At 41.9% G+C, this 16,101-nt stretch overlaps 1 protein-coding gene across 1 annotated transcript; it reads left to right on the top strand.

The window, feature by feature from the left end:
* Positions 1-1,848: 1,848 nt before the first annotated feature.
* Positions 1,849-2,444, top strand: LOC139105596 (zinc finger CCCH domain-containing protein 10-like). The gene is made up of 2 exons (XM_070661787.1): positions 1,849-1,870; positions 1,960-2,444. Exons 1-2 carry the CDS (start codon positions 1,849-1,851, stop codon positions 2,442-2,444), a joined length of 507 nt encoding a protein of 168 aa, XP_070517888.1.
* The last annotated feature ends 13,657 nt before the right edge of the window (positions 2,445-16,101 follow it).

Below are 16,101 nucleotides of genomic sequence, written 5' to 3' on the forward strand. Positions count from 1 at the left end.
CGAATTTAGGACATTTAAAACAAAAACTTACTGCTACGTTTCTTCGTTTTTAAGGTTCCATTATTATTCTCATCGGAGTTAATATCATCACTATCCATTTCATGGTTTTGAAGAATTTGTCTTTTGTTTCTAGTTTGTTTTCTTATTGTGCCGGTTTTATGAACTTTGTTTCCAGGTGATTGTATAGAGACTGACAGAGGTGAATTTACTGCGCTCGTATTTTCATCACTATCCGATGATTGAAAGTCACTTTCTGATGTTTCAGCATCTTCATCCTGTTTCGTAATATTTCTCATTATTTCTTCTTCTACAAACAATAAAGTATCGTATAATAATTTTGTATATATTGTTGCACCCGAGCGGTGCAAAGGGTCCGTCCTCCGCAGTAGATGGGTATAGGCCGGTTCTGGACCAATTCGTGTTAGTGTGTCCGTGTGACCTAGGGCGAGGGGTAATGACGTCACGCGGGGAGGGGTGTTTTTCCAGGAATCGCTCCTTTGTCTGCGATTCTCGGAATCGATTGTTTATAAATATAACAATAACATAAAAGTTATGAAATTTGATATTTTAATTACGTAATATGATATTTTAATTACGTAATTTGATATTTTTAAAAATAAATAAGTGCGTTATCGCGCCGCGGTATTTTCCTGCGGCATCGCGAATTTCAAAGGGTTGGAATTTTTTCAAAAGGGGAAAGGGGGGTGTCTTATTTTACAGGGGTAAGGGGGGGGTGGGTGTTGGGGGTGATCACGCGAGTCTTAGTCATGGCGTCGGCGGCGGCGAGCGGCGGGGCGGCGGCGGATCGCAAAGGATCTCGCGCCCATCGTTGCCTTTCGCTCGCACTTGTTCGCGCCGCCTATCGTTCCCTCTCGTTCTCGTTCACGCGTTTGTCACCATCGACTACGACTCGTAGTTTTCATGCGTAGTATGCCGCTTTGAAATATAATATTAAACAAAAGTTGACACTATGAGGATGCACAACTGTCGGCTCGAGTGTATTTTCCTCTTCTTATTATTCTTACGATAAGAAAAAATTTTAATAGGTTCGCTAATGTCGTGTTTATCAATCGCTCATGTCGTGTTTATCAATCGCTCATGTGGTATTGATTCCTTGCCCAAGACAATCATCGAAGAGCTGTGCGATTCATGTAATCCGTAAATGGGTAAGTATAAAGATAAATAAAATAAAAATATTTTTATTCGTACGAATAGTAGCTGTAAAATTTTAATATTACAGAAGGACAATTTTGCGTAAAGCCAACGTCACCGGCGTCTTCATTGCAATCATCATCGTCGTCGTTGTCGTCGTCGTCATCGTTGCTCGCATTATATCGATTGTATAAGATAATATCGTTAAAATATAAAATTGTATTTTCTCGTTCGAGTGCCATTCGCGCTCTCGCTCACACCCTTTCACGCTCTCACTCGCATTCTTTAGTTATCGTTTGCAGATGCGTAACATGCTATCGCTAGATTCTTTTCTATATACCCGTGTGGTCAAAAAATCTTTTGCGTTTGTATGGGCTTCAAACGTTGTAAAAATCTTTGCGTTTTTCTCTTGGTCAAGTGTCGTTCATGCTTTTCTAGTAATCGTTTCAAGATGCCTTCGTTAGATATGGACGATTCTTTCTACACGCCTATGCGACAAAAATCTTTGGCGTCTGGAATCTTTTGTATCACGTTTCGTTTTCGTTGGCCCGGCGTCTATTTTCTTTGTTTATTGATGAGAACGACGACGACGACGACGACGATGTGACCATGCCTCATTCTCAGTCTCGCATCTGTACGTGCAGGAGCTCTTTTTCAAAAGACAGTCGAGAAAAGTGAAAAAAACTTTTAGTAAAAATGGCATATTTTGGGGAACCAGGTATGTATTATAATAGAATTTATAATACAATTTAGAAAAATAATTTAATCTGTTATAAAATGATATAATATGTATTTTTATGTTTTTAGCTCAAAAACAACAGCTCTGCCGCGACTTCCAGCGAGGAGCCTGCTCGAACAGTTATTGCGCGTTTGTGCACCCTTACAGGTATTGTTTCAATTACCAAAATAAGAAGTGCACAAACGCGCAATGCAGATTCTTGCATGTAACGAGTGTGGAGCAGGCTCGTTACGAGGCCACCGGATTGACGTCAGCGAAATTACGCTACGAAGTTGGACGCACCCTGCAGAATTCCATCATCTGCGGGGACTACAAGGCCGGCAGGTGCAACAGGACGGACTGCCAACGTCGGCGTATCGGGCACGACGAAAAACTTGAGTGCATAGTGTGCTGCGGCGAAATTGTGTTAGACACGTTCGGGGCGTCCAGTTGCGGGCACGTGTATTGCTACACGTGTGCCCTAAAGTGCCAAGGCCCCCCGTGTCCGTACACTATGCTTACGGTTGTGTGCCCGGTATGCCGATCCGTCACTAGTTACGAACAAATGCATTAGCTTATGTTGTTTTTTGCGTATATTGTATTTTTGGCTTATGTTGTTTTACTTATGTTGTTTTGCTTCTGTCGTTTTACTTATGTTGTTTTGCTTATGTCGTTTTGCGTTTATTGTATGTAATGTAATTTTAAAGGTATTTTTAATGTAATTTTTAATGTAATTTTTAATGTAATTTTATGTATTTTTATGATTATGTTTTTTTTTTTTATACTTGTATTATTTTTAATTTAATTTTTAATTTAATTGAATTTTTTTATGTTTGTATGATAATTTTTTGGTATTAAATAAGATAGAAAATATTATATTAAAAACATATTTTATTTCTTATGTATATAAGGTGTTTATTTCTCCTCAGAGGTACACCGGGACTTTCGCTTCCCCAATTTTCTGTTTACAATTTCATAAAATATATTTTCAAACTTCATTCTTATCTCTAAACTATTTCTACTTTTATAATCTTCTTTCTTCTCACAGCCGTTTCCTGAAAGTAAAAACTTATATCTACGCCTTTTTCCTATTCTATTGCCTACGCGTCGAGAGAGAGAGAGATCACACTTCCATTCATACTTTACATTGTTTTGCCTTAATTCTACCTTAAATTCTATCTTTGGACCCCCGCTTCCGACGCTTTTTCTTTCATACTTTCAATCACTCCTATTTTTCTCCCTTGTTCTTTCCAAATTTTCCAACCAATCTATCCCCCTTCCTTCCTCTCCCAGAATTTCCTTCACCATTTCCTCCCAACTAGTCTCGTTTCCCCAATCTATACACTCCTCCCATATATGTTCCCACGTTTCTTCCTTCTCCAAACATATTCTACATTTTCTTTTCTCCTCTTCCTCCCAATATTTATTTCCTCTCATTTCCTCCCCTAATCTAAATTTTGCCATTCTTTGCCATTTTTCTTCTTTCCATCCCAATTTCAAATATCCTGGTATCCCTTCCTCTTTCACTTTTTTATAATACTTATTAAATCTTGACTCTCTTATTTTTTTCCATCTTTCCTCTCTTTGCCATTCTTTATCCTTTTTCACCAAATATTCCCCCTTATTTCCCTCTTTCTTAAATCTTCCACCTCTTTTCCCGACCACCCAAAATTTTCAAAAAATTCCTCTCTCTTTCTTTTCCCATTTTCCCTTGCTTCTTCCCTCCCTTGCTCTTTCCTTCATTTCTTCCCAGCACCATTTTGCTAGAACACCTCCTTTCCTTCTTCTAACCTTTTTCATATTTCCATGCTCTCATCCCTGCTCTACCTTTCAATTTATCCCTCTGTAGTTCTTCTCTCACCATATATCCTGGTACATATCTTCTTACTCCCAGCAACCATCTCAGGTATTTTTCCTGTAATATCTCCACCTCTTCTCTTTCCTTCCATCCCCATATTTCTACGCCGTAATTAATAACCGACCATACCAGTTTATCAAATAGCCATATTCTTTACTCCAATCTTTCCAAATTTTCTTTTACCTATACTCCACACCTGCCCCATTATTCTTGCCGCTCTTCTTACTCTGTCCTTTACATGCTCTTTCTGCTCTCCATTTCTCATAATTGTGTATCCCAAATACTTGAAACTTTTTACTTCCTCTATTTCTTCCCCTTTCCATACCCATTTAGTTTTTTTCCATCTTCCTCCCCCCTTTCTACACCTCATTATCTTTGTTTTCTTAACATTCACTTCCAATCCCTTTTCCTTTACATATTCTTCCATACTTTTAATCATTCCTTTCATGCCTGCCTCATTTTCTGCCAGTAGCGCAATGTCATCCGCATACGCCAGCGAGTAAACTCTCCTGTCTTTTATTCTTATACCCCCCCATCCTCCTTTTTCTAATTCTTCATCTATGTCTGCCAACAAGAGCGTGAACAAGCTAGGACTAAGCGGACAACCCTGTCTTACTCCTTTTGTTGTCCAGAAACTTTTCCCCTCTTTATCCTTCACCTTTACTTTATTCACCGTTTCCTCTAATATTTCTTCACACCTTCTTATCAATCCCTCCCTTACCCCTCTTTTCTTCATTGTTTCCACCAATTTTCTCCTGTCTACAGAGTCAAAAGCCGCCTTCATATCTATAAACACAATTACCATTTTACCTTCCTTTTCTTCTATCTTCTTATTTATCAAATAATTTAACACATATATTTGATCCACTGTCCCCTTTTTATTTCTTATGTATGAAATATATTTTAATGATTAAAAAAACTTACAACTAATAAACTTGTGTACAATTACTTTTAAATATAAAAAAAAAAAAAAAATGAATACATAAAAGTGACTATATAATAAAAAATAAATATATAAAGAAAATAAAAATTGGTATATGGTATTAAATAAGATTGAAAATATTTTCTTAAAAAAACATATTTTATTTTTATGTATAAAAATATATTAATAATAAAAAATGAAAATATAATACAAAAAATGAATATATAGTATAAAATATAAAAATGAATATATAAAAAAAGAATACAAAGAATACAAAGAATACAAAAATAATAAAAATAAAATATTAAATAAAACTTAACCTAAACTTATAAACTAAAGGTGTATTAAGAAAAATAAAAATGAAAAATGAAAAAATATACAAAAAATGAATATAATATAAAATATAAAAATGAATATATAAAAAAGAATACAAATACAAAAAATAATAAAAATAAAATATTAAATAAAACTTAACCTAAACTTATAAACTAAAGGTGTATTAAGAAAAAAATAAAAAAATGAAAAATGAAAAAATGAAAATAATAAAAATAAAACTTAAACTTAAACTTAACTTAACCTAAACTTATAAATTAATTTTTGGAGTCCTTAGTCAGTGTCTGAAACAAAAAAAGAAATTATTAACAGGGTATAAAATAAAATGTATTAAATAATTAAAATTTATTTCAAATATACTTACATAGATTGATCTGCACCTTCCACTGTTTGCACACCGTGCAGAGATGTTTGGGCACTTGGCCCTGCATGGCAAATGGTATCACTTTCATGCACGGTGTGCAAAAGGAGTGACCGCAAATTAGGGCCTGGATCCCTTTGAAATGCTGCATCTGACAGAAGTTGCATCTCGGCGTGTTATCCTCTGTAAATTTTAAAAAATATAAATTAAAAAATTAAAAAAAAAAAAAAAAAAAAAAAAATTAAATAAAAAAACTTACTGGGAAATGTTCCATTTTCGCAAGAGAGGCACTCCCACATGCACTCTCCAAGTAAATTCTTGGTGCATGAGTGAGGCCTCTGATCCGGCGGGTACGTTTCGCGAAGTAGATATGCCAGGCGTTTTAGTTCGCAAAACGCCGTTTCCGTCATCGGCCGCACATGATGATTAATTTCATCCACCTCATCCTGGTTGAGGTGGACAAATTTGCACGTCGTTCCTGAAAGGCACACCGACTTCGTACACCGCCGGACCTCGTGGAACATCTTGCAGTCACTCCTGGCGCAGACCTTCATCAAATAATCTCGGCAACTCATGGTGATTTTTTTATGATTAATTTAAAATGAGATCTTGCCGAAAATTTTTTCTGTTTTAATTTCGATCCAATCTTGCCAAAAAAACAACAATAGCCAACAAAAAACGACAACAGCAAAAAAACGACAACAGCAAAAACGACAACAGCAATAATAAAAACAACATAAGCAATAAAAACAACAGAAGCAATAAAAACAATACTAGCAATTTTAAGATGTGTACTCCTCGACTGGCGAGCGACCGACTGACGAGCGACCGACTGAAAATCACGTGCTGCGTTTCTATCCGCTTCCATATGTGTGTTCGTAAATGCACAATGAATGATGCTTAAAGAAGCGGATATACGAACGGACTTAAGGCCCTTTCGGTGTAATTCATTCAGCCGGCGTATCGATCCACATGATGAAATTTCTTGCAATACCCAGGTGTATGAATAAAGTTGACATATCTACCGGGTCCACATTTTCTGTTTGCCCGACTCTAATTAACGAAACAAGAGCCGCATCGCCAGAGAGAATATCATTGACGGTAATCCACCCCCGCGCTTTTTCCATGATTATTTTAGCGAGTGTGATCTCTTGCTCCGTCCATATCTGGGCTCGCCGAGGCAAGATTCCGTCTAGAACACACGGTATCGCTTGCCACTTTAATTCACAGAATCGTTCGTCCAGTCGGAAACACTCATAAGGTAGTCTACAGGTTTTGCGAGCCCAGTCGCGAAGATGTACCGTAATCGACGTAGCACTAACATCATCGATGATTCCTCTTTGCCACTTTAAACCTTCTCGGATAGCAACAAGGGTTCCCACTGTAACTTCATGTGGTAACAGCATGAGGTTGGCTGCTGCAATCCTCATATGTGCAGTCAATTGTTCAAGCATCTCCAAATGAGCCTTCTCTCCGTTTGTTAACTTTACCCAAAATAGCGTGGGTGATTGTACGCGTATCACGCGTACTTCGTGCGGCCAGCGGGTAAGTTGCCTTATATTGATGTTGGAAATCATCTGAAAAAATATTTTATATTAATCGGAAATTTTTTTTAAAAAAGATATTAAAAATAATATCAGAAAAGATATTAAAAATAATATCAGAAAAGATACTTACATTTTTTGTAACTTGTTAATTGGCGACGATCAGTTACCGATGCCTGGTTGCAAGGAACTGATCGCTCGACGGTTGAAGAACTCATCTCGATCCAAATTGTTTTATACTGATAAAAAAATTATCGTTCTCACTCGCGTTGCCATTCACGTTGCCACTCACGTTGCCACTCACGTTACCCCGCATCAATGAAAAATAGACTGCTAAGAGAACAAAAGACTATGCGGCTAAATTCAAAGGCTGCAAACGGAGGTAGTTGTTATTTAGCAGGTGTGCATTTCTTTTCTCGGAAAGAGATAAGGTAAAGATTTTAATTCCCCCACATCATTGAAAAATAGACTGCTAAGAGAACAAAAGACTATGCGGCTAAATTCAAAGGCTGCAAACGGAGGTAGTTGTTATTTAGCAGGTGTGCATTTCTTTTCTCGGAAAGAGATAAGGTAACGATTTTCGTTCCCCCACATCTTTGAAAAATAGACTGCTCAGATAACAAAAACTATGCGGCTAAACTCAAAGACTCTGCAAACGGGGTAGTTGCTATTTAGCGGGTGTACATTTCTTTTGTCGGGCAGAGATAAGATAGCAATTTTAAAATACTGCAAAGTGAAACTTATGAAATGACTCATTATAATTTGAGAGAGGGTAAAAATGTGTCACATGATTAATCAGGAGTAGGGGTAGAATATAAAGCATTCCTTAGGCCTCTCTTGTAACCACGCGCGAATCTCATTAGTGAACGAGCGATCGACGATAATGAACGTTGACGTGAGAATAGAAATCGGTGAAGAAATCGGTGAAGAAATAGAAATAGAAATCGGTGAGGAAATCGAAGAGGTTCATCCCCTGTCGGAGGATAGTGCTTGCGAAACCGACGATGACAACGATGAAACGGTTGAAAGTACTACGCGCAAAACGATCAATTTACGGAATTTAAACGCGATTAATCTGCGTACGAAATTTTGTGCCATATATTTTTATTATTGTGACGGGCGAGGATACAACGTGTGCGCTTCTTGTTTGGTGTTGATGCGAAACGATTTCAACGATTCCGTCTTCAAGATTCGTAAACACGTCGTAGGATCGTACGATAGTCTGAGCGGTACGTGGTGTTTGAACTGTAGAACCGCAACATTCGTTGTAATTTCGTGCGATATGTGCCCGGTATGCACGAATGCGTGAACAATGTACTTCGATTTCCATACTCACGTTGCTAATGTCGTTTTTATCGCTAATGTTGTTGTTTTGTTGTATTTATCGCTAATGTTGTATTTATTGCCAATGTCGTTGTTTTGTTGTATTTATTGCTAATGTCGTTGTTTTGTTGTATTTATTGCCAATGTCGTTGTTTTGTTGTATTTATTGCCAATGTCGTTGTTTTGTTGTATTTATTGCCAATGTCGTTGTTTTGTTGTATTTATTGCTAATGTCGTTGTTTTGTTGTATTTATTGCTAATGTCGTTTTTTAAAAAAACATTAACGTGCAAGCATCGGTGTGAGAATCATTAAAAAATGGATCAAAGTTTTCTCGAGGAAGAGCGTGAACTCCTGGTGCAGGCTGACGCCGTGACCACCTTGGGAGAATTTTTCGTGTGGCTTGAGAGATGTGACGACCTAGTGAATCGACTCGAGGAACGTAGTCGCGCCAAGCGAACGCGCGTATCCGTCGGATGCGCGCAATCCACGGTGGCGAGTATCGCGCGACTTTTGGGTGTCAGGAAACATTTGTACGGACGTTACGTGCACCAGGGTGGCGAGTATGCGAGCACCAGTGCTGCCGACGGTGATGGTGACAACGCAGCTGGTGAACTCGAGTGGCGCGAGATCGAGACCGCGTTCAAAAGTCGTATCGCAACGGGTGTGGTAATAAACACAAACTACATCGAGCCGCTGCGATTCCTGGAGGACGCCGGTAACGCGGTGTGCGAGCGCGTACAGAACATCGTGCGTAAAACTAATTGCGTGAAAGTGAACACCGCGTTCAACGGTGAATTCACAGCCGGGGACAAACGCGCCAACAAAAGTATAACCACGAAAAACTGTGAGATCTTTCAAGATACTGATGTACGCGAGTGGTACCGATTACATGTTATCGAACCCACGCTGGCTTCTCTCGAGGAGTTTCAGGAGCGCGACAGCGGATGGGCGTTGTCGCGAATTTTGAACTTGTTGATCAACGTAAACAAGTACAATCCGATGCGTTCGGGATGTCACGTTACATTGTCGCGGAAAATAGTCGCTAAAAAAGCAGTGATATGCGTAAAATCGATGGATGACAAGTGTCTCGCGTGGTCGGTGGTGGCAGCTCTGTATCCCGTAAAGCAGCACGTGGATCGGGAATCGTCGTACCCGCATTACGCAACGGTGCTGAACGTCGAGGGTGTGGAGTTTCCCGCGACTCTTAAAGACGTTGCGAAACTCGAACGATTGAATGATATCTCGATCAACGTGTACGTCACAAAGACACGTGGAAAAGAAATAAACGTTCTACCTATACGCCTCAGCAATGAGAAGAAAAAGAGACACGTAAATTTATTGTACGTGCAACCCGATAACAACGATGACAACGATAACCAGAAAGTGGGACACTTTGCGTGTATCAGTAATCTATCACGCCTCGTCAGTTCGCAACTAAGCGGACGCGAGCATCGGAAACACATTTGTGATCGGTACGTATGGTTTTAAATATATAATTGATTTTTAAAATATTATTTTAAAATTATTATTTTGTAAAAAATATTTTATTTTTAGGTGTCTTCATTACTTTAGTTCGAGCGAGAAGCTCGAGGCTCACGTCATGGATTGCGGAATATTAAACGACTGCGCTATACGACTACCCAGCGAGGACGACAAATGGCTCAGCTTTTCTAATCACGACAACAAGGAGCGCGTGCCGTTCATCGTTTACGCCGATCTGGAGTGCGTGCTGCGAAATATCGATCCACCATCATCGCCCGAACAAACGACGTTTAATTATCAACATCACGAAGTATTCAGCGTGGGATACTACGTCCGATGCTCGTACGACGAGTCGCTCTCGAGATACGAATATCGTCGCGAACCTGATTGCGTCCAGTGGTTCGTCGAGCGGCTAGTGAGATTAGCTCATCGCGTAAAAACCGTAATCTCAAACGTTGTCCCGATGAAGACGTTGTCGAATGCGCAGCTCGAGGTGCACGAGAACGCGAAGCTGTGCCACGTATGCGAAAATCCGTTTGCGGCGGACGAGAAGCGTGTGCGCGATCATTGTCATTTGACCGGTCGGTATAGAGGTCCCGCGCACTCAAAATGTAACCTGCAATACCGCGACACGCGTTACATCCCCGTCGTATTTCACAATCTGTCGGGTTACGATGCACACTTTGTTATAAAGGAGATCGCCACAGCGTACGAGGGTAAAATTAATCTATTACCGATAACGAAGGAGAAATATATCTCCTTTACGAAACACGTTAACGATACGGCTGAGGGACAGGACTCGCGAACTGCGATAAAGTTGCGCTTTATAGACTCGTACAAATTTTTGAACGCTAGCCTCGACAAATTATCGTCTCTACTCGCCAAAGACAAATTGCGAATCTTGCGCGCTGAATTTGCGACACTTTCAGAAGAAAATTTCAATCTTCTGACGCGAAAAGGTGTATTTCCGTACGAGTACGTCAACAGCGTCGAAAAATTGAATGAGTCAAGCTTACCGTCGCGCGACTCATTCTTCAGTTCGCTGACCGGTGACACGGTGACCGAGACAGATTACGCGCACGCCGAGACCGTATGGCAGCGGTTCTCCGTTCGAACTCTGGGCGAGTACAGCGATCTGTACCTCAAGACCGATGTACTGTTATTGGCTGACGTATTTGAAAATTTTCGCGACAGATGCGTCGAGAGTTACGGACTCGATCCCGCGCATTACTACACCTTACCCGGTTTCACGTGGGATGCGATGCTCAAGCATACGCGCATAAATTTCGAATTGTTGACCGACATCGACATGGTGATGTTCGTCGAACGCGGTATACGCGGCGGTCTAAGTCAATGCTCCAACAGATACGCGCGAGCCAATAACAGATACATGCGGTCGGGTTACGACTCGTCGAAACCTTCGTCGTACATTGTGTATTACGATGTAAATAACTTGTACGGATGGGCCATGTGTCAGCCGTTACCGTACGCGGACTTCGAATGGGTCGACGACAACGACCTCGCGAACCTCGACGTAGACGCGATCGCCGCGGACTCGCCCACGGGTTATATTCTCGAGGTGGATCTCGAGTATCCCGCGAGCGTGCACGACGCGCACTCCGATCTGCCGTTCTGTCCCACGCGAGAGAAACCACCGGGGCGAAACACGATGTAAAACTTTTGGCTACGCTGTGTGATAAGAAGCGATACGTCATCCACTATCGCAATCTGCAGCTGTGCACGCGTCACGGTCTTCGCGTCACCAAGGTTTACCGCGTGCTGCGATTCACTCAATCGGCATGGTTGCGCGATTACATCGAGCTCAACACGCGACATCGAACTCGCGCGACCAACGATTTTGAGAAAAATTTGTTTAAACTGATGAACAACGCGGTGTTCGGTAAAACGATGGAGAACGTACGAAATCGCGTCGACGTTCGCTTGCTCTCGCAGTGGGACGGACGGTGCGGTGTGGAGGCGATGATCGCCAAACCGAATTTTCACAGCAGAAGCGTATTTGCGGAAAATTTAGTAGCTGTGGAATTACGTAAACTCGAGGTGAAATTCGCCAAGCCGATATACGTCGGTATGTCTATACTCGACATATCTAAAGTATGCTTGTACGAGTTTCATCACGAGTATATGATACCGACTTTCGGAGACAAATGTAGCGTCATGTATACCGACACGGACAGTCTTGTGTACAGCGTCGAGTGCGACGACGTATACGAGATGATGAAACGCGATATCGCGAGGTTCGACACGAGCGACTATCCGCCCGATAACGCGTATGGTATACCTCTCGCGAACAAAAAAATACCCGGCTTAATGAAGGATGAGTGTAACGGTGCGATCGTCACAGAGTTCGTCGGACTCAGAGCTAAGATGTATGCGATCAGGGTAGACGGTAGAAAAGACACCAAAAAAGCAAAGGGTGTAAAGAGCGGAGTCGTGGCGCGAACTATAACGTTCGACGATTACGTGAGGTGTCTCGAGGACGAGATCGCTATGACTCGCGACCAATCGTGCATCAGGTCGAAATTGCATGAGGTGTACACCGTGTCCGAGACAAAGATCGCTTTGAGTCCGTACGACGACAAGCGATATCTCGTGCCGAACTCGACCGAGACCTTGCCGTGGGGTCATTATCGCATACCTCGATAAAAAACGCAGTACACATGTACGCGGTATACATGTATGCAGTATGTATTATACTTCCGATTGACGCAACGTTTCTCGAGTGATTGTTAACATTCGCATATTTAGCATTTTGTGGAGAGTGATGGGATGATTGAGGCGTTCATGATTGCATTGTTTTATTTTTTGGATTGCACAAAATAATTTTTATTTTGCGGAGTATGAGATGTTCTTGGTTGCTTTGGTTTTTTATCAAATTTAGTCTGATTTTCACTTTGTAGTATTTGATGCGTTCATGATTGCCTCTTTTTCAATTTTATCTGGTTTAAAAATATTTTATAAAAGTCTCGAGCTCGTTATATGAAGCATGCGTGGAATAACATACATTATATGTATTATTCCTAGCACTGTCATATTCTCCAACTATACTCGTATCTTTACCCCTTTACCCCTTTACCCCTTTATTTTTACTGACGGTACAATAGTTGGTATTTCTTTTCTTTTTTTTGGTATTTTTGCAGCTAGCAAATGGGCTGGATTGCACAAAATAATTATTATTTTGCGGTGTATGAAGTGTTGTTTGCTAATGGTTTTTTTCAAAATTTAATTTGATTTTCACTTTGTACCGTTTGATGCGTAGATTGCATCTTTTTCAAAATTTATTCCTAGCGTTGTCATATTCTCCAACTATGCTCGTATTTTTACCCCTTTATTTTATTACTGACGGTACAAGAGTTGGTATTTCTTTTCTTTTTTCTTTTTTCTTTTTTTTTGTTGTTACTGGTTTTGTTGTAACTGGTTTTGTTGTTACTGGTTTTGTTGTTTACCCTTTACCCCCTTTACCCCTTTACTCCTTTACTCCTTTACTCCTTTACCCCCTTTACTCCTTTACCCCCTTTACTCCTTTACCCCTTTATTTTTTACTGACGGTACAATAGTTGGTATTTCTTTTCTTTTTTTGGTTTTACCGGTTAATTGCGATATAATGTATGGGTTAACATTCGCATATTTTACGGTGTATGCGGTGTATGTGATGTTCTTGGTTGCTTATGTCGTTTTAAACTTAATTTGAATTTATTTTGTGGAGTGTTTGATGCGTTGATTGAGGTGTTCTTTGCGGAAATCTCGAAACGACCGACGAAACGGTCATGTTTTATATTTTTATGCGATGATGTACAGGTTTAAGTTAGTAGTCGCTAGCATGCCCTTACGTAGTACACATGTACGCAGTACACATTTACGCAGTACACATGTACGCAGTACACATGTACGCAGTACACATGTACGCAGTACACATGTACGCAGTATACATGTACGCAGTATACATGTACGCAGTAAGCAGTATGTAGTATGTATTATAGATGTAATTATACAAATGAAGTAAAACATTGTACAATGCGTACGTTATATATTTTTCTCATTTTTATACATTTTTGTATCGAATCACACATACACATGTGTGAAATAAAAAAATTTATTAAACGATGCTGTTTTTGTCGATCCACGAATTGTGCGATCCGTCGAATCCCAACCATTTTACGTAGACCTTGTCACCCTTTTTGCGCAGAACCTTCTCCACCAGATACACGTCCGGATGCGTCGCGCGTGCAACTCGTACTCGTAGAACGCTCCGGATATCGCCTCACCGCGATAATCCTCCAGTAGATAGGTAGCTGGATTAGTTTGCTGCACCTTAACGATCGTGAAAACCTCGGTGGTCCAATTCGGAGTGTATCCCTTTTCAAAAATCATTTTAAACTTGCTCACGCGTACTTTATCACCGACCCTGAATTTGGCCGGAGCGGCTATCTTTATAGCGCTGTACACGGTGTCGAGGAGTTTTTTGGCGATATCAGGTGTCACGTCAACGGGCCGCATGCCGATCGTTCGATGCTTGCGCCTATTGTACTCGTCTACGAGACGCGGTAGCGCGTCGAACCACTCATAATTACCATTGAGTGTAAACATCTTCCACATGGCGTTTTTGAGCGTGCGATTGAATCGTTCGACTATCGACGCCTTCATTACCGAGTATGTCGAGTAATGATTGACGCCGCGTTTCGCGAAAAGTCGTTGCACGTCGGCGTTGTAAAACTCCTTTCCCATGTCAGTTTGCAGATTTTTCGGGCATCGCCCGCTCTTTCGCATCAACTCCGCTAAAGCGTCAGCCGTCTCGCTGCCGCCTTTGTTCTTGAGCGGTATCGCCCACGCGTACTTGCCGAGTACGTCGATGACGGTAAGAATATAGCGGTAGCCTCGATTGAAACGCGCGTACGGTTGCATCTCGACGATATCAGCCTGCCACAGATCGTCATATCCCTTGACCACGACGCGTCTTCGCGGAAAATTTCTTCTCGCCGGGGCGTGCAACTCGTCAACGAGTCGCCTCCTCTCGGGACCTGCGTCGCTCGACTTGCGCGATCTAGACATGATCGATTCTGTCGCTCGATTCCTACCGGTCGATCAATTTATAATCAAACCCGCCTCGCGCAGTTCCTCGACGATCGACAGATTTGTCGTGTGCGTTGTGACCGGCTCGACGCGAAGCATCCAGCAATCGAAGACGATCCACGAGCTCGTTAGGATCGTCCCAGTGCACGTAGTCGATCGTGTGATCGTTTAACGTCATGAGGCGAGGTAATCCTTTACCGGAGCTTTTTCTTCTCGATTTCCTGGCCGAATCGCCTGACAGCAGCGGTGCGATCACCTTCACGTACTTTGAGCCTCTGTTACCCATGACGCGACCGCTGTCGCTGAAATCTTTCTTATGCGCGTTCGTCGCTTCGAGTATGCTCTTGTAGTGACGTTTATCCGCCTCGGTGTAAGCGGTTTCATCGGGTACCTTCTTGAAAATCAACTCGTACAGACCTTCCGTACCGGAATATCTCTTACCAGCGACGATTATATCATCGTTTTTATGGTCGAATTCGACATGCTTGTTCCCGAGCATTACTTTGTTCGTGTCAAAGTATATACCGAAAACGTCATCGATATTTATTCTTCTGTCACCACTCGCCGCTTCCAGATACATCGTTGCCATCGATACGCTGGGCCGCGGCGTCGATACGCCAGATCGCGGCGTCGATACGCCGAACCGCGGCGTCGATGTGCGGGGCCGTGGCGTCGACGGAAGTTCGACGTTTTCGGTCGTAACGTACGAATCGACGGTCGTATCACTCAATGACGGATTAGCTACGATCGTATCGCCTAACGTTGCCGACGACAACGAATCGTCAAACGTGACGTTTAAACGCCGTTCGGGTTTTGGTGTCGACCACAATCGTCGCTCCAGTTTCGGCGTCAATCGCTCCGATTTCGACTCCACCTTCGGTACTGCGATACCGGATTCCTCGACGGTCTCGACCATCCGCTTTAGAGGTTCGACGATGGGCTTGAGGCGCTTCTCCGACGCGATGTCGGCGTCGATCGTGTCGGTCTTTATAGCTCGATGCTTCCTGCGAATCGCCTCGCTCGTCTTCCGATCTCTCGATTTCAACTTTCGCGCTCACGTTGTCGTTTCCCCCGTCATATCGATCGTATCGCGCGATCCGTTCTCGACGAAGCGTCTTCGACGACTGATTGTCACGCGATATCATCAATCTGTTAAAAAATCAACTCGACGGTACCGCAAACACGTCGAATCCTCGCCTGTATCGCCCGTTGTCGAGCGGACTGTCCTTGTCGATTACCGCGAAACCGTGATCATGTTGCCAGCATTCGCGACACAACGCACTGAACTCGTCGTACGACATGTCGGTGTTGACGTGATC

The sequence above is a fragment of the Cardiocondyla obscurior genome, linkage group LG09 (genome assembly GCF_019399895.1).
Source record: "Cardiocondyla obscurior isolate alpha-2009 linkage group LG09, Cobs3.1, whole genome shotgun sequence".
Taxonomy (NCBI): domain Eukaryota; kingdom Metazoa; phylum Arthropoda; class Insecta; order Hymenoptera; family Formicidae; genus Cardiocondyla; species Cardiocondyla obscurior.

Excerpts from the sequence above, each read along its gene's own strand:
- LOC139105596 (XM_070661787.1), top strand. The coding sequence starts at position 1,849 with ATGGCATATTTTGGGGAACCAG. Across the intron at positions 1,871-1,959 it reads GGCATATTTTGGGGAACCAG|CTCAAAAACAACAGCTCTGC; the intron begins GTATGTATTATA and ends TTATGTTTTTAG.